Raw genomic sequence first — 25,458 nt, forward strand, 5'->3', positions numbered from 1 at the left:
AAGTGAGCATCTTTTCCAGTGGCAGATGGCATCCATTCAAGCTCTGTTTGGGATATTCCTGTGTACCATCTTAGGAAAGGGCACTGTTTTCATAATTTATCATCTGCTCGTTCAGTATTGACCAAGTTTGAATGGGGAAAAGGCATTGATTTTTCCCAAGCTGGTTAAGCTAACAAAAGTATTTATTTCACCACTAACTCCCCCCAGTTTAACAGGGTCCCAGATGGACAGACTTACACTAATCACATGGCAGATATTTCAGCAGTTCCATGTTCATTTCTTCTTCCTGGTTAGCACAGAATCATTACTGTGGATACACATGAAAGCTCTTTTGTATGTTTACTTCCCCAGTTCGTTTTCAGAGGCAGCATTGCATGCAAGGAAGTAAACAAATGCCTAAAATCACAAAGCTTCTCACTGAGTTTAACTTTTTACCCAGTTCCCTGTTCATTTTTATCCTTTTTTCCTTTTCTCTTTAAAAATTCATTTCATTCCAAAGGCATAATAGTTGGGGATATAAAACTTCACCTTGTTCCAAAAGCATAGCAGAGGGATGATGGTTTGTCCCATTCAATGGTGACTTTCTTACACAAGCTGAATTCTGTCTGTCCCTCTACAAGTGGCCATTTATTGATGTTGTACTAAGTAACTACCATAGTGCAACAAACATGGCAATTGGCTGAATAAAAAGTTCTTGGTATCTTTTTCCAGTGAAGTGCTGATTATAGTTTAGAACCCCAAATCCTGAGAAATTAATGTGTCTCTGAATGAAGTATGGTTTTTAAGTGTGAAAAGAGGGTGGCAGGCTCCATACCCTTGCATGAGGATTTAAGAATAGTCTTGTGTATTACTCAGATGCCCAACATTTAAACCCTGCAAAAAGATGCAGCACGATTACTGCTGAGGCCTAGGGATGGCAAAATTCCTGATGGTTTCAACTCCATCTGTAAGTGTAGACATGTTGTTGCACTGTCTGTGTCAAGGAAACTAGGAGTTGCAGCAAAAGTGGCCATGCCAAAATGAAAAGCAGCACCTAGTTCCTCTTTCCTAGGAGACAGATGATGCAGGGAATTAGAATCTGCCACTCTTTCAGCACAAAATAGTTGCAATATGTCGCGTCTGTCTGAGGCTTGGTTGTCTCAAAAACGTTACATCTGGAATAGACTGGGAGCATAGGCAAATGGTTGGTGATGTTGTTGCACAGTCAAAATTACCCAATTGGCACCCAAAAGTTTTTACTAATATATTAATTCTTTTCACCATTTGGAATTTTTTTGTGATATAAAATTTCCCAGTTGTTCTAAGCTAAATCAGCCACTGTGTTCATGTCAGAGTATTACAGCATTTGTACTTTCTCAAATAAGATAAAACATATTCTAAAATTGATACCTAAGCTGTAATTGAGCTTACTAGCTTGTAGTAGAGTTTTTAATTACTATCATTTTAGTAAATAACAAGGGCTTCTTTGTGTGTTTCTTTATATTTTCATGGTTAATACGGCAACATTATCTTCGTGTTTGGGATTCAGTATAAGTGCTGGTCTTGGAAATGTATACACATTTGAGCCACATTCCTGGAGATTATCCTAGTGTCTGAGAAATGTACAAAAAAAGTATGATACTCTAAAACTTTAACTTAGCTTCCTTTCTTTTCTTTCTTTTCTTTCTTTTCTTTCTTTTCTTCTTTCCTCCTTTCCTTCTTCTTTCCCTTTTTCCTCCTTCCTTCCTTCCTTCCTTCCTTCCTTCCTTCCTTCCTTCCTTCCTTCCTTCCTTCCTTCCTTCCTTCCTTCCTTCCTTCCTTCCTTCCTTCCTTCCTTCCTTCCTTCCTTCCTTCCTTCCTTCCTTCCTTCCTTCCTTCCTTCCTTCCTTCCTTCCTTCCTTCCTTCCTTCCTTCCTTCCTTCCTTCCTTCCTTCCTCTCTTTCTCTCTTTCTCTCTTTCTCTCTTTCTCTCTCTCTCTCTTTCTTTTCTTCTTTTCTTCTTTCCTTCTTTCCTTCCTTCCTTCTTCTTCTTTCTTTCTTTCTTTCTTTCTTTCTTTCTTTCTTTCTTTCTTTCTTTCTTTCTTTCTTTCTTTCTTTCTTTCTTTCTTTCTTTCTTTCTTTCTTTCTTTCTTTCTTTCTTTCTTTCTTTCTTTCTTTCTTTCTTTCTTTCTTTCTTTCTTTCTTTCTTTCTTTCTTTTCTTTCTTTCTTTCTCTTTCCTTCTTTCCTTCTTTCCTTCTTTCCTTCTTTCCTTCTTTCTTTCTTCTCTGAAGCATGCCATTAAGGCTGACCAGATACAATCTCTGGATCCATCTCATCAGCTGGCAGCCTGTCCATTGAGTGGGTCTTCTCTGATTTTTATCTCACTACACTGCACTGTTGAAACACAAGCTAAATGCCTCGCTTTAAAATAATGCATGTCATACAATTTACATTTCTGTATTCATTCCATTTTTTAAATACATATGTTAACTGGAGCGTGCATTAGTGTCCTGTTCGTATGTGATCTCACCTTCAACTCAAAAGTGGGGACAGAATTGTATCCTCACTTCTGGGAGTATGAATACACTATTCAGTGATGTTGTTTATTATCAGTGATGCACATAAATAGCACATTCCTACAAGTTCACGACTATCAACCAGTTCCAAGGAGGGGTGAGGAGGGGGTGGAGGGGACGTGCTGAAGCAGAAAATGGCAAAATACAGGTAAATTAAACAAAAAAGAGCAAAACCAGTCTCACAGCAGTTCCTCTCAGACTGACAGTTCATCACAGCCACCATAGCTGGGGAAGAAAGGGGAATCCGGGTCAGGGAACTGGTGATGGTATATGCAACTGTCTCACTTGTAGGCTGCCTTTCCTAATCCATCTGAGCCTTGCGCTGCCCGATGGGATGCACAAGGCGACAGCCAGCTGCTTAGCTGCTTTAGTGAATGCCTGTCTGGCAAGAAATCCACAAACGCTATAAAAACCTCTCCCTCAGTTCACTTGCTTTGGCACTGCTGCTGGCAATTTTAGCAAAAAAATTCATGGCACAGTTGTGTCACGTGCAAAGAACTTTTGTTTTCACCTTACCAAGCTATCTGCCCATCCAATCCAGAACACTATGGGTACAGAAGTATGCAAGAAATACTGGAGAGGAAAGAATTGCTCAGGGAGTGAGTTTTCTCTGTAAAAATTGTAGATAAAGGACATAAATGGCAACATGAGAAATGGCATTCACTTGTATAAAATCAACAACAGACCACAGAGTTTCCTCTATTCAGAAGGCGAAGTAACTAAGACAACATGGTTTTGGGGTTTTGTGGGGGTTTTTTGGGTTGGGTTTTTTTTTCAGGTTTTTTTTTTAGTTTGGGATTTTTCAGTTTTGCCTGGTGTCTCACATGTCAGATTTGCATCTGGATTTTCTTTCCAGCTGACAGCATTTCAAGTGCCATCTGGAATACAAAAATCAGTCTGAGTTGTGTTTGTTCCCTGTGCCTACTCCATTATTGGAAAAGCCTATATAGTTTAAGAAAAAAAAAACGTGTCCTCCTTCTCTTTCAATTGTATTGGAGGAAAGTCAAGTAACCCAAATACAATCATCTTCAGAAGTTGAGAGATGAATATACACAGATTTTAACTATCCGATGAACTTAAGAGGAATTAATAATTGCTACCAAAGACAAGTTAAAATTACTCACTTTTCTTCTTCTGTTAGATTTTTTTTTAATTTCTTGAAAGTTTCTTAGTATAAACAAAAATTTTATGCTGAATTGCATACAATCTTAGAGGTTTCGTGCTATCCATGTCTCCACAGGAGCTTCCTGTCAGGACTGTCATTTGCATGGATCATTCTGGAATTAGAACAAACAGACCTTCTTTGCACAAAACAAAATAAATCATGCCTGTGTTTTGGTTTTGAGGGTTGGGGTTTTTTGCATCTGTATTTTACCTCTGCAGCACGGGTAATATTTTTAGCATCGTTAGAGGCAGAGTATAAAATCAGCCCACACAACATTTTCTTAAATCTTTCCAACCTGAGCTGCAGTAGTATTTCCCTTCCTAGCACTACTCTGAGGTTATATTTTTGGTTCCATTTGGTTGCATATTTTTGGGGTGGGGGACAGAGAAAGCACTACAGAATACAACAACCAAAAAACCCCACCATGGATTTATTATAAATTATTATTAAAATACCAGAAGATTGAAGAGATGCCTCAAAGTAATTTTTAGTGAGGCTGAGAGCAAGAAGCAACGTGTGAGATCACAATACTGTAGTTAAAGCAACTTTTCTGAAGTAATGAAATACTGTTCAATTCCCTGGATGCTTCTGCTGATGAACAGAGCAACGGTGAGAGGTTCAGGGTTCCCAGAACTTTCTCTGTCAGTGAGGAAGTGGACAGCCCTAAGCAGCTCACTCAGCCTTTTTTCAATACTTACCAGGCTGGCAAGATGGTAACTTTGCTTAGATGTTTCATTATAAAATTATAAAATGCTTTTGCATACTTTGGGTTCAGTGCAGATCAAAATTGGAAGGTGCCTATATACCCATATAGAGGGTGATGAAAGTGCATTTAAAATGTCCAAACTTAAATTACAACCAAACCTAAACAAACAAAACCACCCCAAAAAAAACCCAAACCAACCAAGCAAAGAAACAAACAAAAGGACCCAGATGGGTTTTGTTAGTTAATACACTTACTGGTTTCCTTATGCATTGTATCTGTGATCATATGAACCTATAGTTTCTTGTGATTTTTGAACAAATCAGCTTCTATTGTAAAAGTGCTATCCATTTTGGCATGAGAAGTTTTCATCAAAGGCAAAAAGCTGTTTGGTAACAAAGTGGTTCTCTTATGCACTTTCCTCTCTCCGTTATTCCCAGAACTACTTTGGAAGGGTGCAGCTGGGGGAAGAGTGACAATGCAGAAATTTGCAAGCATCGCTTCCCAAGCCCTCCACCCAATACACAGTAAAAGTGATCAGTGCCCATGTCATGACCGTAATCACAGGAGGGAAACAAATTCTTCCTGAGCTCTGCTGCCACTTTACACCTGAAACACGCAGAGGTGTGGGTTACTGCTGTTTGTTTTGCAACCGTTTGCTGGCCAGGAAAGAGGAAGGGTTAGGTATGTAGCAGGAAATGTGTAGATGGGAGCCCAGAATGAAAAATAAGCATAGGGGGAGACTGTGAAAAAGGAAACAAGAGATGCAAAAAATATGTACACCCACAGGTGTCAGGATGCAATAGTTGAAAGCTAAGCGAAGTTAATACATGTAACTGAAATTAAAACTCCAACCATTTATTTTTTTACAAAGCCTGACTTTGGGACTTAGTTTCCGACCTTTATCCAATGATTGGGTTTTCCAGTTACCTGAAATAGGTACATAGTTATGCTAACAGAATTTTCTTCTCAAAACATTTCCATAGAATGAATTACAATGTGTATTTTTTGTTAAAATAAGGCTGTGTTGTAAAATTATGAGTATGTTTTCATGCAGGGGTTGTGATTTAATCCCAGCTGGCAACAAGGCACCACGCTGGCACTCACTTCCCTCCATTCAGAATGGGAAGTGGAGGAGAAGAGGGAAAAAAATCATGGGTTGATATGATGACAGTTCAATAGGGTAACAAAGGAAGATAGTCTTTATATATATATATTTTTTTTTAAAAAAGGCAAGCGGTGTCCAAGTGCAATTGCTCACCAATCATGGAAAATAATCCCCCAGTGCCCTGCCTGTTTTTCTCAGGCAGTGAATCTGCCTCCTGGCTGGCTTCCCCAGTTATATCTGGAGCCCAGCACTATGTGGTGGGGAAATGTCCCCTGAGCCAGGCTGGGTCAGCTGCCCCTGGCTGTGCTCATCCAGCTCCTGGTGCACCTGGCAGGGCGTGGGAACCTGAAATGTCTTTGACTTCATGTAAGCACAACTACTGAAAACATCTGTGTGTTATCACCGTTATTGTCATACTCCGTCCAAAGCACGGTACTATACCATCTGATAGAAAGAAAATCATCTTGATCCCAGCCAAAACAACATGTTAAGATCATGCTTTGACAAAGTTTTGTTAACACAATCTGTTCCTGCACAAACTACAGAAATTGCTGCATTTTCCCAGACATAGTTAAAATGGTCAAACTGTGCTAGACAATAAAGGCAGGTGCAGATCCCTTGGGGAGGATGCACAACACTCAGCAAGGGAAAGCTCCAACTTCATGCAAAGTGTAGTATTACCACAGTGGGATTCCTGGGACACCACCGCTCATCAAATGGGGCCCCAATGCAGCAGAGCCCTGCTCAGTAGTGAAGCCCATGGGAAAGCACCACAGGGGTGTGTAATAAAACTTGCACTGATTAACATATCTTGCATATGCAATGCCCTGTTTTGCTTTGTAGCAAACTCGCTGATATAATGCAGGTGCTGGTATCCAAATTCTGAGATAAGCAGCTGTCTTTCACATTGGCACCCATGCAGGGGAAAGTGCAGATGGGGAGGGGGACTGAACTACCCGAGCTTACTGTAGCAAGGAGGTAACACGTGGACTTTACATACGCAGGTGGGGGAGATGAACTGTCCAGGGTTACTGTAACAAAAAATACAAACAGGATTCTAATTTCTTAAATGCAAACAAATATCTTCATATTTGTGGGGAAGCAATCATCCCCCTTTACCCAGCCCTGGTGAGGCTGCATCTCAAGTGCTGTGTTCAGTTTTGGGCCTCTCACTAGAAGATGACATTGAGCTTCTGGAGCATGTCCAGAGAAGGGTAATGAAGCTGGTGAAGGTTCCAGAGCACAATTCTTGTGAGGAGCAGCTTGATGGGAGCGGAGTTGTTTAGCCTGAAGAAAAGAAGGCTGAAGGGAGACCTAATCGTTCTCTACATCTCCCTGAAAGAAGTTTGTGGCCAGGTGGATGTTGGTCTCTTCTCCCAGGTAACAAGCAATAGAATGAGAGGAAATGGCCTCAACTTGTGCTGCAGAGGTTTACATTGGTTATTAGGAAAAAATTCTTCACTGAAAGAATGCTTTAATGTCAGGCTGCATCACTATCCCTGGTGGCATTTAACAGACATATAGATGTGGGCTTGACAGTGCTAGATTAACAGTTGGTCTTGATGATATTAAAGATCTTTTCCAACCTTAACAATTCTGTGATTCTATGCATATATAAAATATACTATGGGAACTTGTCTTTGCAAGAAGTCTAATTTGGCTCTCCCTGTGTGGCATAAACCCCTAAGAATACATTAATGATACTCTAAATACTCTATCATATGCAAAGAAACCTGGAGAATTCACTTTTGTCTTAGTAAATGTCAAAGTTGATTTTTTGTTTAGATTAAATTCTCTTTTTAATAGTAAAACAGGGTAACAGAATTTTAACCAGACTTTAAGATTTTACTTCATTGATATAAGTTTTTTTAAAAATGCTTTTCACCAATTTTTCTCACTGCTACAAAAGGTTATTTCTTCTGTCCTTCAGCACACAAAAGGACCACTGTTTTTCTCAACTGGTAGAGTGACTGTTCCATTACTGGTAAAATGGGGATGGGTTTCAGTAATGTGCTGTGCTGGACTTTGTAGATCTGAATCAACATGTGAGCAAGTTAGTGTTTCCACACAGACAGCAAAGTAAGTCTCACACTGAGTGCTTGATATCAGGAGTTACTGAATATCCCAATTTCTGCTGGATGAAACCTGAGTGCACGTAGCCCCATACTAACAGCAGCTCACAGGCAGCATTTTGGATGTCTAAATGAAACCAGTGCTCGGAGCAGGGTAGGAAGCATGAAACCAGCATTAACTTCAAATGATCTGCAAGGTGATGCTTTCTGAGAAATAGAGACCTGCATTGTTCTCCAGTAATTAAATGCAATTTTGCAGTTAGAAAGGCTAGTGACAGCATGGATCCAGACACAAAGGTGCTTCTAATGGTAGTATTGCTTGTAAGCATATCACTGACCATGGCACATGAAGCCATGTAAAAAACCAAGAAATACTATCTCACAATGTTTTCTCTCCTTGTGCTTCAGTTCTACAACATTAGTACTGTGAGCATCTTGGTTCCAAAGCATTCAGGAAAGGAACAGGTGGCAACTCTGCTGCCTACATGTCCCTTTACCTGATGGAGTAAAGGCTTTGTAGTCTCCCCCACTGTTTCTAGGCATGCAGTCAAAAGTCCTTAATAGCGGAGGGTCATTTTGAGTATGTCCCAGTGGGGTTTGGGGCTGCACAGTGCACAGCAATAAATGTCTACTCATTAATTTATTTTCGTGTACTTCTTTTTCCTTATGCTATTTATCACATCCCTTTGCATCAATCAGAAAAGACCAAGGTTTCACCATTCAAAAAATAACATGTAAGCTTTTTTCCAGGACTAAACATTTTGATTACTAATTACTACCAGAGTACAATGATATCTTTGTTGTATGCAACCAGGCAGCTTGCTCACATTAGGCATTTTTCCTGAATTTTCTGAGGGGAATATCTTGATACTTCTGGCAAATAACACACAATAACAAGAATGGCAGCTTGCAAAATCTGTGATAGCAAGTGCAAACTTCTTGGGGGGAGTATCCATGCCACTGTTATTTGGAAGATATTGCTTTGGAAGATATTGCTTTGGCAGGCAGGCCTTTATAAATATTTAAATATTTCTGTGAAAAGCACTGAAAAAATAAGGTTCATTCTTGGTTTGTCTTTTTTTTTTTTTTTTTTTTTTTTTTTTTGCATTTTGTTCCCAGCTCCTTGTGGCCAAAATGAAACCAGAGAGGATGGCAAAATAATCCAGCTACCTCCCTGCAAGACAGGAGCATGGATCGTTCCTGCCATCATGGCTTGTTACCTCTTGGTGGCAAACATACTTTTGGTGAACCTCCTTATTGCTGTTTTCAAGTGAGTAACACATTGCAAAGTATAGACTCGGGGAGGATGGGCATTATGAACAGCCTAAGAAGGCTGCTAAGCTAAAGACTTTGGCTAAGACCCATTTTCAGGGGATGTGAGGGAGAGAGGGAAAGAGTCAGTAGCTGATCTCCAGGGAATGAGGGAAATGCCAAGTTCTTCACATTGTCTCATTTCCAAGGACAGATACCTGATGGGAATCAGGGCACAGAGGCCAAAAAATTCAAAGTTCAGTAATGGCATCATTCATTCCCAATATGGAAAACAAGAATAAAAATACTTTCCTGTCTCGTTGGGTTGATGTAAGACTCAGTCATTCTACAGAGCAGGCAGACACAGTAGCAAGAGACTTGGAAATGGCAGATTGCCACTGTGCTTTGCTGAAGCACTAATTTATTTATTTATTTTGTTCTTCTTCCTCTCTTTGTGGTATGGAAACGTTTGCCAGTATTTGTGAAATGTGTCTAGTTAAGGTGCTGTCATGTCATCTTCAGCAAAGTATCCAAAACCATTCCAGTCTGATGTTATTCTCCTCTCCTTTCCTTCTAGCAATACATTTTTTGAAGTCAAATCTATATCCAACCAAGTTTGGAAGTTTCAGAGATATCAGCTAATCATGACATTTCACGAAAGACCTGTTCTCCCTCCGCCTCTGATCATTTTTAGCCACATGACAATGATATTCCAACACCTCTGCTGCCGATGGCGGAAGCATGAGAGCGACCAAGATGAGAGAGACTATGGATTAAGTAAGCCTCAGACAACTATAAGAGCGGGAATTTCCAATGCCCTTGGTAATATCTAGTGTCTGACATGAAGGAAGGATAAGTTGAGCACCTTGAGAACCTTTCCAGCAGAGAACTATTTTTAGCTGCAAAACCCCTACCTGAATCAGTTTTACCTGCATTGCTCAACCCTTAGTTCTCATCAGAGCATTAAAAAGGCAATGTTTTTCTGGGATTTTTTTGGGATTGTTTCCCTTTTAGTTCCTTCAAAGCAAAGGGATTTGCTGGAGATCTGTTATTGCTGGAATTCTTACAGCCCATTGTACTTCCAAATCTGTTTTACTTCTGAAAATGCAGAAAGAGCATTCCTACTTTTTGAGCAAACAGCACATACTTCCCCAAACACACTTTTTGCCTAGATAAGCTGAGAGATGGTGAGAAGTAATTATTTTGTAGGCACATTTTCTCTCCTTGACTCCTCAAACTGGAGGAGTAGTTTCTGCAGATGCTTTAATATAAATCCCCATAAGCATGATGGAAAACCTGTCAGATTATTTTGATAACACTTTCTTTCCTCTTCTCTAGCTAGTTCTTCAAAGTAGATCTCCACTTCCTCCAATGTATACGCCAGAGGCAGGTAGCTAAGGGATGTGCATCTCTTCCCAACACCAGCCCATGCCACAGCATGGCTCCCTTCTCTATAAGGAGGGGGCTGGAGCCATGTGGTGCCATTGGAGATGCAAGTGCATCCAGACTGCTCTCCTCCCACTCACACCATGTTGTCTGCTACAGCCCTCACTGGTGCCTGCAGATACCAGCTCTTGCCACATCAAATACCTCCTCTGTACTCTCAGACTCCTTTCCTAGCCGTCTGCTAAGCTGATTACAGTTGTGTTAGGCTTTGGCTCTCACCGTCTCTCCAGGACCTGACCAGCAGCTGCATTTAGATCTCGTGTAATCAAAACACATTCGTGTTTGCTCAGCATTTGCCTGCTTAAGTGTTTCTGTCTTCAGAAACATATATAATTGAAGCCACTAATTTGGTAATTAGCTGCATTTATCTGCTTTCATACCAAAATGCCATTTAAAGTCTGCTTTAGAAAGTTTAGTCCATGGATTCCACAATGAGAAGAATGTAGTTAATTTCATGTGTTAATTTCTGTCAAAATCACGGTTTTCCATTGTTTCCACAGAACTTTTCATAACTGAGGATGAACTGAAAAAAGTCCATGATTTTGAAGAGCAGTGCATAGAAGAATATTTTAGGGAGAAGGATGACAGATTCAATTCTTCCAATGATGAAAGAATCCGTGTCACTTCAGAAAGGTGCACTTTTTTCATCTGTTCTCTCATAAATTGATCTGGAACTGTGTTTCTGCTGCCATTCTCACCCTTCCTTTTTTTTTTTCTTGAAAGGGGAAACATTTGAGGTATTTTGTAATAAGTCTTAACTAAAAATTAGATAAAAACACAGTGAATTTCTTTTTTTTTCTTTTTGTTTTTGTTCCTTAAGGTTTTGAAAATGGGAATCTTTTAACCAGTTGTATTAGAACACAACTAACATGGTGAAAAAAATACAAATTATTCTCGCATTTCATTTCTTAGGGAAGAACTTTAGGGCACAAATGCTCAGGACACAATGGGACAGCAAATGAGAGCTCCTCAATGAAAGCTGGCTTCAGCACTGACCTGCTAACCATTCAGATAAAGAGCGAGCCTTGTTTCAGGATGGCCTTGTTAGGCAAGACAGTTTCATTGAGAGCAACAGGGACCTTGCCATTAATTTAAAAGGAACTACACATCCTACCTACAGCAATGAAGTGCACAGAGGACAAAGGCAATATATTAAATTAGTGGAACTTGTCAGTCTTCAAATCCATCAGTCCTAAAAATTCATAAATCTATTCATCTACTGTGGTGCTTATCATACACAGCAGCTGAGCAACGGAGTTAAATTCTGAGGATAGAGTTTGCTGTCTGATACATCATACTGTCAGCAATAAATATTTTACAGCAATATCCTGTCAGATATTCATAAAACTTATGAACCACCAAATACTCCATTCTCTGAACACTCCACTTTTACTTGAATAACAGAGGTCAGGTGAGTTGTCATTGTAATAGATTACACAGATATAACACTCTTCCACTTATACATAATCTTCTAGTACTGCCCCTGAAGCAGCTATGCCTAAAATACATTTTCTGTAGGCAAGGAAGCATGCCTTTAATTTGGTTTTGAAATAAATCTATCCCAGAGCAGGATTAGCAGATATAATATCCTTTAATCATCTGCATTACTGAAACCAGCACTCCTAAAACATGTATTTTAGAAAAAGATATCAGAGAGGAAGTATGGTGAGGTATGGAATGTCTTACTTGCAAGGAATGGCCAATTAATTCAGCTCTACTTTGTCTGGAAAAGGCAAATCAGGAAAGAAATTACTGAGATCTATAGAAGTGTGAGTGTAAGGAAAGGATGACTAGAGATGAATTTTTTGCTGTCTCTCACAGAACAAGATATAGGGGAGCAACAGATCAATCTATCAGGAACCCAGGTTCAAACTAAACAAAAATAGGTGATTTTTTTCCTGCAGCAAGTAGTGGGGAAAAGCACATTCTTGAAAGCTGATGAGATCTAAAAGAGGATGATGATATTAGCTAAAAGTCTACATGGGTCCAAAAGAAGACTAGACAGGGTTATGCAGGAGAAGTAAGGACTGCTAAATATAAAGAGATCATATTGAGCCTATGAAGTTCCTAAGGGAAAAAAAATGTAAAAAAAAATGTTTGGAGACTGGAGAATATAAGGGGGAAAGAAAGATAGTGGGCTAAACTGATCTCTGGTCCAACAGGGAAGTAACTTGAAAATCATAGACATGGGTTCAAACCTCTGCTTGGATATAGCTTTCCTTTTGCTGGCCAAGGAAAGAAGGGGTATGTTTGAAGCCTCTGTAAATAAGAAGCAATCCAGCTGGGTCCTCCCCTACATTAGGCAAGTGCTCTAAATCCTTGAAAATGAATACATACATAACAGTCTGCTTTTGCACTCTGTGCTGGCCCTGTTTTACAGGAAAAGAGCCCTTATCTCTATTTTAAATGAATGGTTTGAAGCACTTCATTCCAGAAGAAGATTCATGATTATGAATCCTAAACGAAGCCAAGCACCTGAGCCCCACAGAGAAATATTTTTATAAAAACTCATTTCATAGAATCATTGAATCATAGAATGGTTAGGGCTAGAAAGGACCTTGAAGTTCATTAAGTTCCAACCACCTTGCCATGGGCAGGGACACCTCTCACTAGACCAGGCTGCTCAAGGCTCCATCCAACCTGGCTTTGCACACCTCCAGGGAGCAGGCAGCCACCACCTCCCTTGTCAATCTGTTCCAGTGTCTCACCACCCTCATAGTGAAGAATTACTCCCTAATATCCAAACTAAATCTACCTCCTCCCAATTTAAACTCGTTCCCCCTCACCAACACTATTGACTATTTGCCCAGCCAATAGTATCATGTGGAAACCACCACACCCCAGCTCTGTAATGAAGACACAGACAGCAGCTCCGTGGGGTATGAGGCCACTCCCAGACCCAAAAACACTACTAGAATTTGCAGTGATGAAATCCCAGGTGAATACAGTTCTCGTTTCCTAACAGCTCTCCTCTCCTTGCCAAACCAACGATAATGCTCTGCCATAAAAGGGAAGTACAAATACTTCAAAGATCCAAGGAATACTTCAAAGATGTTTGAAGAATTGGGGTTGCCTAAGTACTTTAAATAACACACATTTTAAAAACCGGATGCGCAGGTCTGTCATTTTGCCTGCAGTTATGGCCAGGGAAGTATCCCTTGAAGTCTCCTTAATTTAAACCACCAAACTTCTGTTTTCAAACCTGTGGAGCATTCAAATATTTAAAATCCAGATTTGTGCTTTATAGTGTCTGTATAGAGACATCTTTGTACAATTAACAACATGTAAAGCAAACAGAGAAGATGCAAGACTACACAGTTTCTCTTTCAGTGTCCAGTCATTAAGCTCTAGTTGTAGACCAAGCACAATACCTACGTGATATCCATGAGATACCAGCTTAACCACCTGTTACCCCTGAAGACCTCCCCTTTGCAGGAAGCTGAGGATGTTGTTAGGCTCAAGGAGAAGAGATGGCTGGAACAAGCCCTGTGTGACACACCTGCACCTGAATCTGGTCACTGCCTTCAATCCTCTACATGTCTGTGATAGACTCACCTCTTGCTTGAGCAGCTCCTACTTGCAACAGAATTTATGAGAGTACCCCAGGTCCTGCTTGGAGGACAAACAGCTGCAAACCACGGGTGCACAGCCCAGTACACCTGGCAAAGGGAATAGAGGACAAGCACTGCAATGAAAACAGCAGGTGGGAGCAGAGTCTTGCTCTGAGGATCAGCCTAAGTTCCCAGAGGCAGGTTAGCAGCAGCTGTACCAGGTTAGGACCACAGCGTCTTGTCTGACTCACCTACAAAAGCTACAGTTTATGCTTTCACCCCAAAATAGTCTGCCTCACCATCCTGTGGGTCCTGTCTTGGTTCAGTAATCACCTCTCTTTTAATCAAAAACACCACAGAAGTATCCAGATTTGGTGTCAACACACACAATCTCTCCTTTACCCGATCCTTTCGTGTTTTGAAATTAAAAGCATGAAAGGACACTTGATGTTTGTCCTCTGCTGACCCCAGGTACTAAGTAATTTGGGGAGCAGCTTACTAGCTGGGATCTCCCAGAGACATGTGGAAGTAGCAGCAGGTTAATGGTATACACCAGAAGAAGTGACTGACTACACAGAAGAATGCAAAGCAGTACAAAGCTGCAATGTGTTCCCCTTAACTGCATTTATCAGGTTAGGCAAATCCTGGTGAATCTCCCTGAGACCTGTGGGAAAAGTGAAGTTGGACAAATTAACTTCATTACAGCAGAAGAATCACAACTTTCCCGGGAGAGCCTTCTTTTCTAATCACCATGAAACTTCTAGTGGGACATTCTCACCAGCACAGAGGCATACATAATATGTACTGTTTTTCTTGATCTGGCACAAAGACACTAAAACAATCTATTCAAGAAGCATTTTTTCCATGTAGACAGGTCTGAACTCTTCCAAATCCTAAACAAAACATCTTGTTGGTTCCAAAGGTAGCAGGGTCACACTCCAACAGTATTTAAAAAGGAGATAAGCTTATTGAAATAGATATTCTGATGTCATCTTTGATACTATATGGTGTCCATTAGTACAGCACCTTAACACTTTTTAGTGTGCAGTGCAATTATACTAACAGCATCTGTGTGAATGAAGACATAGTTGTTACCTTGATTTCAGAGATGGCAGGCTGAAGGGCCCCCAGAAATGGATTTGATTTGGCAAAAGGGCCACTACAGAGCCTGCCACACATGCAGGGTTACAATAGGAAAGGTATGTGAATCCAGTGGCATCTCAGTGATCACAGAGTGGTCTTAGGCTCCAGCGGAGAACATAGCCAGGACAACCCAATGTCCTCAGCCTGCAGAAAGCACCACATCTGGGAAAACTGGCTGGCCACTTGCCTGAGAAATGCTTTACCAAAAGATGTCAAGCAAAGTACCTGTTACAGGCTTGGGAACTGCTGTTTTATTTAAATACAACCATTCCACTTATGGTCACTTATAACAAGCAGGGTATAACAAGCACTTAGCCCTCCCTGTAAGTGAGTTTCAGTGTCTGCACTCTTTGCCACATTTTGAAATGATGCCTTAAAAACAGATACAGGTCCACAAAGGGACTTGTGAACCTAATTCTAGCATTCCATTAAGAGGTCTACTTCTGAAAAGAGCACCTTAATCCCATTAAATCATTACTTCAATTAAATTATTGATGAACTGGTGTGCAAAGGTGAAAAAAAAGTATAACCCAAATAAATGCCAGCAGAAGCCATCATCCCCCAAACCATAATTAAAAAGGTTTGCCACAGGCAATAAAAATTCTTTCCCAGGTTCCCAGTTCAGACATTTATTTTTTCCTGGTTACTCAATATTGTCCTCAGGTAGTCCAGTTTGTTTTGCTACTAAAATTTTTTGAGTTTTAGCAGAACATGCTTGGTGAACATTTAAAATCTAGTCTCCTCTTTTTCTGTTCTCACTCCCATCTGTTAGGATGGCTTGGCACTTTCTTATATGTTGGGTAAATCCTGCTGTAAGGAAAAGGACAGAAGCACAGGTGCAATGGTGGCACCATGCTTGGATACTGTGAGATCTGCCAAAAAGTTTATGCTAGCTCTAATACACACTTAAAAGAAATTCAAAGCAAAACTTGTACATTCTTATTTTGAAACTGTTAAAGCTCTTCCCAAAGGAAATATAGGTCTAGCTCTCTATTCACTGAGTGCAAGAGCACCCAACAATAGGGGAGAATAGAAAATTTCACTTATTAGTACATTTTAAGGAACAGATTTTAACTGCATTTCTCCAGGACTTATCCTCTTGCGCTCACAGTGTTTAGCTGATGTGTATTTTAACATGTTTCTAGTAGGGATACTCCCATAGCATGGTGCTTTTCTGTGCCATGAGTTATTGTAGAACCAAACATTAAATTAAAATGAGAATATCCTTAATTTTTAAAAATACTTTTTTTTAAATCTAGGAGTAGCCACATGCAAAAATCTATAGCAAAAGGTGACTAAATTAATCTAATGATTTTGGATTTGGAGATCATGATATATCAAGCTTTCTTTTTGTGAATAAAATTATATAGTCAGGGCCCATTCAGTGTAAATACATCTAAGTACCTGTCAGTTACCTATGCATATCCCTGGTTACCCCTGGTCTCCTTATCTTGTTGAGTCTTTTTATAAATTTCCCTCTACTATCAATGCAATCACATCTGTGATTACTTCCATAGCAACGATCAGACCATGTAACTCAAAAGTCTCTCTTCATCTTGGACAGCAATACCACCCGTCTTTACACTCTGTGCCTCTGGCAGTAGCTCACAGATCATGTTCAGGGAATGCAGGGAAAATGCATGAACACGTACCAGTAAGGCATGACTCTAGATTCTTCTTGGGTTGCATTAGCTGTGTTCATTAGCATTACATAGCCCCCACATGAATGCAGGATACAAAACTTACCTTGCTATGGACAATTTTACTCATATTCCAGATACAAATATGTAGCCAAGTGCAATAGTTCCCTGGCTAAATTTGTATTAAAAATAATTTACCTTTTCTTATCTCTTAAAGCAAGAAAAAACATAAGAACAAACAAACCAACAAAAACAACCACTACAAACTAAAACCCAAGACTATCCTTTTAGCTTCACAGATTGTTATAAATTCATTCCAGTTCTTGGGTTACTGTTGCTGGGGTGAATGTTTTTTGTTGGTCATGATTTGAGAATTCTCAAGTAAAATCCGTGAGGTTTCTCAAACTCTTCCATGCATCTGACAGCCCTAAAACTGTGATGGTATATCTGTTCATCATCATGGAGCAGCTCCTACAGAAGCTGAATGGTTGACAATGCACTCAATTATTAGCTGACAAGTATTTCAAAAGTATAATTGTCTTTACAAAATAAAGGCTCACATACCTAATAACATGAGGGAAAATTCAACTGCTCCCTGTATAAACTGTTCTCTCAATATGGAATAATATCCTCTGCTTGCAATAACATTACTCTGTTTTGCTGGAGATGTTAGAAGAACTAGAGGCAAAACTGGCACCTAAATGATAATAAGATGAGTAGAATGAGATTCTTTGAAACCAACAGTTTATTTCTTAGCAGTGATTACTTGATCATTCATCTACTGAAGTCTGATGACAGCAATACGGTTACTGCTTCACATTTGATTTGCTGTGCTTTCAAAACCCAAAATCTTTAACAGAAAAAAGCCAGTGGTTCACAGCAATGTGAGACCCACTGTAGAGAGTGGTGTCACACTCCTCCCTCTCCTTTCCTGTGCAGGCAGGTTGCTGATGCTCTTCACCACAGGGTCATCAGTACTTCACCAGTGAAAATTCTGTGCATTAATTAACAAGGCATTCATGCTGCCCAATACTCATGGTAATACCTTGTTTCCCATCAGGCAAGTTAGAGTGTTTATAATATTGTTGAGTTCCAGGTCACTAATCCTGTTGGAAATTCAACTAGCAGTAATAGGAGATGATATTTATCTCCTCAGAAATCCTGGCTATGATTGACAGGGCAGCTATTAATATTTGAGTATAAACTGCACTAACTGGTAGAGAGTAAGAGGCTTGTGAAGAGAGAAGCACGGAAATCCTGCCATTTGGTATTTGCTGCTGCTTTGTTCATTTTCCAGTGTCTACAGGAATGGGGAAAACCAGAATTGTAGCCTTAAAAATCAGACAAAGATAACTATATAAACATGTTGCTTTTAATTCTGCGGCAAATAATGGAGGTCCATGGTCTACCCTAGAGACTACAACTAGAGAAAAACATGTCATATGCACTAAATGCAGTTTCATTGTGGAAAATTAGCGGACTCCATATAAATCCTTCAGTAGAGAAGTTTTAAAAGCCAGAAAATTTAAGTGGTTAAAAGCCATCAGCATAAATTAGTACACAGTTCACCTTAATGTCAAAAACATTTTAAAATGAGGCAGATCAAAAGTGTGGAACAGATATACTGAAATTTAAATTAGTATCACACATTAAATTATTACCTGTTAATAACATTACCTATTTTTTTATTTATATATTGTAACAGGTAGCAAAAAAAATTCTAAAATTCATAATTTTTATCTCTATATTACCCAAATCATAATCACATTAGTGGAGCTACCTTGATGTTTGTACCCTGTTGTAGCCTGTGTCTGGTTTGATGGGTGTTCTTCTCCTTGAACCTGTCATGCATTACTTGACTTGATATTAAGTGCAATACAATAGCTTGATACATTTTTTTCTATATATCTGAGCTAAAAATTAATCAGAGAATAAAGAAACTATGTCCTTAAGTCCACACAGTGATAGCTGGTGTAAATCTGGGACGAAGACCAGAATAAAAACCAATTTGTATGTTACCCCTCTTCTATGGCCTACTGTCCCCTTCATTACTCAATTTAGTTCTGCAGTTAACTGCAGGGGTCCGGCTTGTGGCACAACGGGGGACAACGTCATGATGTGCCAACATCACGTGGCATCTGCTCTTAGTGTTATTCATTTTGTAACTGCATAATTAAAAGGTCTGGCAACAGAGAGGCAGCATATCATAGTAACATTTCTGTAATAACCCCTGTTCTTGGGATAGGGCTCGCCCAAAACTCCCTCTGGGTTATGCAGCAGATACCCCCTGGATTAACCCACTGGAGCAGTTTTCTGAAGGAGTGGTCTGTGTTTGCTGAATCTCTTCTAGCAGTATTTTCAAACAGATGAAGTGGTACAGATTGGTTTTGAAATATAAGACCTTTTTCCCCATTTGTTTTTGTGACTGTTGCAGTTTTGCCCCAGCTGGCCACTGAGCATCACACAGCTGCTCTCTCTGGGGGCAGGGGGTGAAGAAGGGGAAAAAAATTTTTAAAACCCCGAAGGTAAACCTCATGAGTTAGCATAAGGTCAGTCTAGTGCAACAGCAAAGGGAGAGAGAAATAAAAAACCCCAGTATTTTATAGCAAAATATGCGAAACTGGTGATACACAATGCAGTTTGTCACTGAACCACACAATCCAGACCATACAACTCAGAGCCATCCTGAAGCCAGACTGTCCCCAAACCATTTGTCCTGGAGCTGTGCACTCCTTCCTCAGCAGCCCCCTTTATGCTAAGCATGACATAATTAGTATGGAATACCACCTTTGGCCAGCTTGGATCACCTGCCATGTCTGTGTCCCCTCCCAGCTCCCTGCATGCCCTTCACCTTTCATTAGCAGGGTGGTGTGAGAAGCTGAGAAGTCCCTGACTGCTCATCAGCAACTAAACCATCAGTGTGTTACCAGCACTGCTGCCATCCTGAATCCCAAACACAGCACTGCACCAGCTGCTAGAAAGAAAATTAACTCTGTCCTGACTGAGAAACTGGCTCCCACTGGCCTGGACAGGTGCAGCCTCTGCTGGGTTAAAAACTGGCTGGATGGATGGGCCCAAAGGGTGGTGGTGAATGGAACTAAATCCAGCTGGAGGCCGGTCACGAGTGGCATCCCCCAGGGCTCAGTCCTGGGTCCAGTCTTGTTCAACACCTTTATCAATGACCTCGATGAAGGGATTGAATGCTCCCTCTGCAAGATGACACTAAACTAGGAGGAAGTGTTGATCTGCCTGAGGGTAGGGAGGCTCTTCAGAGGGATCTGAACAGATTGGAACAATGGGCTGAGACCAACGGGATGAAGTTTAACATGGCCAAGTGCAGAGTGCTGCACGTGGGACATAACAACCCCAGGCAGCACTAAAGGCTTGAGGGAGACTGGCTGGAGAGCTGTCAGGCAGAGAAGGACCTGGGGGTGTTGGTTGACTGCAGGCTGAATATGAGTCAGCAGTGTGCCCAGGTGGCCAGAAAAGCCAATGGCATCCTGGCTTGTATCAAAGACAGTGTGGCCAGTAGGTCTAGGGAAGTGATTGTGCCCCTGTACTCGGCATTGGTGAGACTGCACCTCGAGTACTGTGTCCAGTTCTGGGCTCCTCACCGTAAGAACGACATTAAGGTCCTCGAGCGAGACCAGAGAAGGGCAACCAGGCTGGTGAAGGGGCTGGAGGGCAAATCATATGTGGAGCCACTGAGGAAGCTGGGGATGTTAAGCCTGGAGAAGAGGAGGCTGAGGGGAGACCTTATCACCACCTACAACTACCTGATGGGAGGTTGTAGAGAGGTGGGCGATGGTCTCTTCAGCCAGGTGACAGGAGATAGGACAAGGGGAAATGGCACAAACCTGCACCAGGGCAGGTTCAGATTAGATGTTAAGAAAAAAATATTCACTGAAGGAGTTGTGAGGGCCTGGAACAGGTTGCCCAGGGAGGAGGTTGAGTCACCTTTCATAGGACAGGAAAGGTTGGACTTGATGATCTTAAAGGTCTTTTCAAACCTTGTAATTCTGTGATTCTGTGATTCTGGTCAAACCCAGGACAGTGACCTACGAACTGAACATCACGGTTCTGTAGAAATTAACCTGTTTAATTTTTTTCCCTTTTTAAGGGTAGAGAACATGGCCATGAGACTGGAAGAAGTAAATGAGAGAGAGCACTGCATGAAGGCCTCTCTGCAGACAGTTGACATCAGGCTTGCCCAGCTGGAAGATATGATGGGACGAATGGTGACAGCCTTAGAAAAACTGACTGGCATAGAGAGAGGTGAGACAACCAAGATCCGATCCAGGACCTCATCTGATTGTACTGATGCAGCCTATATTGTGAGGCAGAGTAGCTTCAATAGTCAGGAAGGAAATACTTACAAGCTTCAAGAGAGCATAGACCCCACAGGAGAGGAGTCTATGTCCCCAACGTCTCCTACGATCACACCCCGCATGCGAAGCCACTCTTTCTATGCAACAAATATGAAGGACAAGTGTGGGTTGGAAAAGTTTGAAAGCATTTTTAAGGAAAGATCTCCAAGCCTGCATCGGGCTATCAGTTCCCACTCGATAGCAAAAGAAGGAAAGGTTCCCTTACCCCCTACCAGCACTTTGTCAATTGCCCCAGACTCCAGAAGGCCTTCATCTTGTATAGACATCTATGTTTCTGCCATGGATGAGATGCATTCTGACACAGAGCCTCTCGACAGCTCCATAAATATCCTTGGCACCGGAGATACAGCTCTGCAGGCTCACATAGCCTCTTCCATTTTAGCTAACAGTGCGTACATCAGCAGTACACCTGGTGACAAAATTTCTGGCAGGAGTCTTGATTATGAGGAAACCTCTGGAATAGAAACAAGAGCATTTTCTTCAGACTATTCACAAATCACAGATTGCCAAATCCCCTGGGATTCAGACCCTCCCTTGTATCACACTTTAGAGCGATCTAAAAGCAGCCGTTACCTGGCTACAACTCCATTTATTCTGGAGGAGACGCCGATTGTGAAATCTCACAGTTTTATGTTCTCTCCGTCTCGAAGCTACTTCAGCAGCCTTGGCGTCCCAGTGAAAACAGCAGAGTACACAAGTATTACAGACTGCATAGACACGAGGTGTGTGAGCGCTCCCCAGGCCATCGCAGAGAGGGCCAGTTTCCCTGGAAGTCTCGGGGGCAAAGTGGAGGACTTGGGGTGCTGCCACCCAGAAAGAGAAGCTGAACTAAGTCACCCAAGCTCTGATCATGAGGATATAGAGGCCAAAGACAAGAAGGGGATCCCCTTATCTCCTCAAGACAGCAATGCTACAAGAACTCTGGTCAACAGCATCCCACTTCCAAAAATAGAGCGGGCCAACAGCTATTCTGCAGAGGAGTCCAACATGTTGTATGCACAACACACGCGGAAAAGCTACTCTATCAGCGACAAACTTGACAGGCAGAGAAATGCAACAGGTCTGAGAAACCCCTTCCAGAGGAGTAAGTCCTCAAGGCCAGAAAGCAGAGGGGACAACCTGTCCATGAGGAGACTGTCAAGAACAGGAGCTTTCCGCAGCTTTGAAAGCAAGCACAGCTAGGCCTAGACAAAGCTGCTCACCCGCAATCTAAGGGTCATCTGCTCTCCAGTCCACTTTTCTTAGCAGAATTAAAAGAAAAAAACTCGTGTCACCCTATGTCAACTCCAGTTGGCATTAGCCACCGGTCAAGGGAGAACATTGACAGTCTCGGTGTCACCCACTGAGTTACTGCATCTTGACCTAGTTGACATTTGCACTTAAGGAAAAAGGGAGGGATGAAAACTTTACAGAGACTTCAGTAAACAACAGGAATATCAAGCCCCCTTTATGAAGTCAGAAGAAATAAATTAGTAGGACTACTAGGTTCAGAAATCTGTCTTTTATTAGAAGGCACCCTAAGATCTTTGGTTATTATTAAAGTTTTTAGGATGCAGGAATTAACCGGCAAAAGGAGATGTACAAATTAGACATTATAAACTTCAATCATGACGTCTTTTTCATCTGTTTCACCGTTGTGATGACTGATGAAAAGCATTTGTTATTTCTGCAGGAACTGGCAGAAAACAAACCTAAAGTCTCCCAAATCCCTTGCATCCCACACTTGTGGAAATGAAGAAAGATAAACAAGAAAACAACTGTAATGTTCACTTGTCTCTTTTTGTATCAACTTCTAGTGCCACAAAAAGTTTATATTTTCAAGAGCAGAAAGGGAAATGAAATGCCTTTTGTACTGCAACTTAAATGGAGGAAGAATTTATGCTAAAATATCAGGTGATCTCCTGTGTAAAACAGGCATTCTAGATTCTAGCACAGCTGAGCAAGCTCAGGATGAATGTAATTAAGCGGAATAGTATATATTTATTTTTTTACCACATTTGTCATCAATATGTTGTCTCACTAAATCAAAGGATGTGATGGAACAGGAAGAACAGGGTGATCAGAGCAGAGCACGGTATTATTCTCAGGTTCTCACTGCTTTGTGAGAAATTTGTGAGACTTATCCACCAGACTACTACTAGGCTCCTCTTGCTGTTCCAGTTGAGCTGCCAATTTTTCACACCATTCCCTCACTGAAAAATACACACCTTCTTTTTTTTCCCCTTCTTTATTTTTTTCTTTCCCATGAGGACATGGCCATATTTTAACATTTCAAACCATACAAGATTTTCAAGGAGTCTAATCCAGATTAATACAATTGGACTGAAGTTGCTTAAAGGAAAAAGTTCTTGGCAGAGAGGACTAGAAAACGCTAAAAAGTATATATGCTTTCAAGGTAAGTTAAGGAACTGCAGGCGTCTGTAAACAGCAAAAGCCATCAGTTGCAAATAGGCTTCCACCATTCAGCAGGATATCACTCAACATGCACTCTAGTAGGAGAGAGAATATCTGAATGGTAGTGCAATTACGGGTTTTGACTGAAGACAGATGTAACTCCTCTGACCCCACCCATGTTCCAGTGGTCCACAATGTCAACCAGAGTTTCAAAGCTCTCATGAGATGGTATCACAGTGGTCAGTCGCAGGTGGAAGGGTGTGCAGAAGATAGGAAAAGGGTGGAGAAGCATAAACTGCAACTGGATAAAAATTTCACATCCCTTTTGAAGGTACAACTTTTAAGTTTATACAGAGTCGAAGCTAGTGCTATTCAAAGCTAGAACATCTCTACAATGACCAACATCTGTATAGAACCAGCTCCTTTTTGTTATTAAAACCAAATACATTTGAGTGAGGTACGTACTTCCCAATAGTTGATGGGAATTATCTTCTAAATCTCTAAGGCAGCTTTGAAAATACAGGCTGATGTTTTCTCACTCGGATTCACCCTGAGAGACTCCAAGCACCACACAAGAGCTAGTCCGAAAGGCAACAAATCCAGACATAGAAATACTCATCAGCCTCAAGAAAAGAGGCAAAGAAGGTGAAAACGTTTAGGTACTGAGTCACTACGTTGGAAAGTTCAGGAAATTAAGAAATGCAGCACGGGAACCTTCAGCACAATGTGTTTCATCCTTCCTGAGCCAACGAGTTCCTTGCTTTCTTCTATTTGATTAGGCTTTCAATGAGCTAAACTCCATCAAGACACCATGTTTATGCAATTGCCTTGCAGTCCATGTGCAGTGTTAAGGTCACATGGCAACACCAGGAAAAGGTCAGAAACCTTTCTGTGCATTATGAAGCATGCTTGTGACAGGCTGATTGTTGAACAACAGCAACGCGCCCAGCGGCAAAGGAACTTGCGTTTAACAATCTGCTTCAAATGTGCCAACTTTTGTTAGCAGCCTTTTCCTAAGGCTTCTCCAAATCTATCTATCCTTGGTGAGTAGAGGGGGATATTCTCACTTTGTTTTCTTTGTTACTTTTACGAATGTCTGCTAAAACTGTTTGTGGACTCTTCCACCTTCACCGTATTACTCGCCTGCTCTAGAGGAACTTCAGATTCATTAGAAATTCCTCAACAGTGCTTAGTAAATTAGTTCAAGGCATAGGGCTCTCCTCTGGGGTAGATTTCATTGCTTAGTTTGTCAGGGTAAAGGAATTTGCCAAACCCAGAAGCTGTATAAATGTTTAGGATACAGCACTTTATTGATCTGGAGCACACATTCCAGGTAAAATGAAACAGGACACTTTATTTACCTCTTAAAATTTGCCATTATATATGAAATGTAAATTCAGATGTTAAAAGCGTGATTGCAACATGTCAGAACACTACTTTTCCTGAATGTTTCCCATTTATGCTACGGCGTGGTGTCTATAGGATATATTATGATGGATGTCAGATTATTTTATCTTCACCCGTTTGTCGGGGGTTTTTTAACATGTTGCATCAAACTGCTCCCTTTTAAATTTGATGGAAAAAAAAACACCCATTCCTTGCAATGGGACCAGATTTCCCACTCCCCAATATTAATATGACCATTTAGTGAGAGTAGGAATCTTACCATCCATCATCATGTAGCTATAGCATGTGCCATATGACATATTCTGTATCAAAAGATAGCTTATGAAATAGATATATATACACACATATATACATATCTCCCATATATAAAGCAGTATAGTTGTGACATGTGGTAATATTAGTGAACGTTACAGGACAGTTTTAATATCACGTTATAAGGTCTTGTTTGTAAATCTGTAACATTCAATAAAATAGCACATGTTGCATTGAGCATTAAGTTCCACTATCCAATTATTAGCCTACATATGGAATATGCATTTCTGGTCACAGTGTGGAAGTTTGGTATGTTTCACGCATTTCTGTGTATAGCTCCACGTAACTGTCCGTATGAGCTGAATACATATAAACCTCTAATGAGCCACTGTGGGCTGTGACAG

General features: G+C 40.9%; 1 protein-coding gene across 2 annotated transcripts in view; it reads left to right on the forward strand.

The window, feature by feature from the left end:
- Positions 1 to 22,183, forward strand: part of TRPM3 (transient receptor potential cation channel subfamily M member 3) — a gene marked incomplete at both ends in the record, with an annotated part of 433,595 nt that extends 411,412 nt beyond the window's left edge. For both annotated transcript variants that reach the window (XM_084277970.1, XM_084277971.1), the window contains 4 exons: positions 8,702 to 8,852; positions 9,411 to 9,610; positions 10,780 to 10,912; positions 20,734 to 22,183. In XM_084277970.1, coding sequence (XP_084134096.1) covers positions 8,702 to 8,852; positions 9,411 to 9,610; positions 10,780 to 10,912; positions 20,734 to 22,183 — 1,934 coding nt within the window. The remainder of the gene's footprint in view (positions 1 to 8,701; positions 8,853 to 9,410; positions 9,611 to 10,779; positions 10,913 to 20,733) is intronic.
- Positions 22,184 to 25,458: the final 3,275 nt, after the last annotated feature.

This window comes from Gallinula chloropus, assembly GCF_964237585.1.
Source record: "Gallinula chloropus genome assembly, chromosome: Z".
NCBI lineage: Eukaryota > Metazoa > Chordata > Aves > Gruiformes > Rallidae > Gallinula > Gallinula chloropus.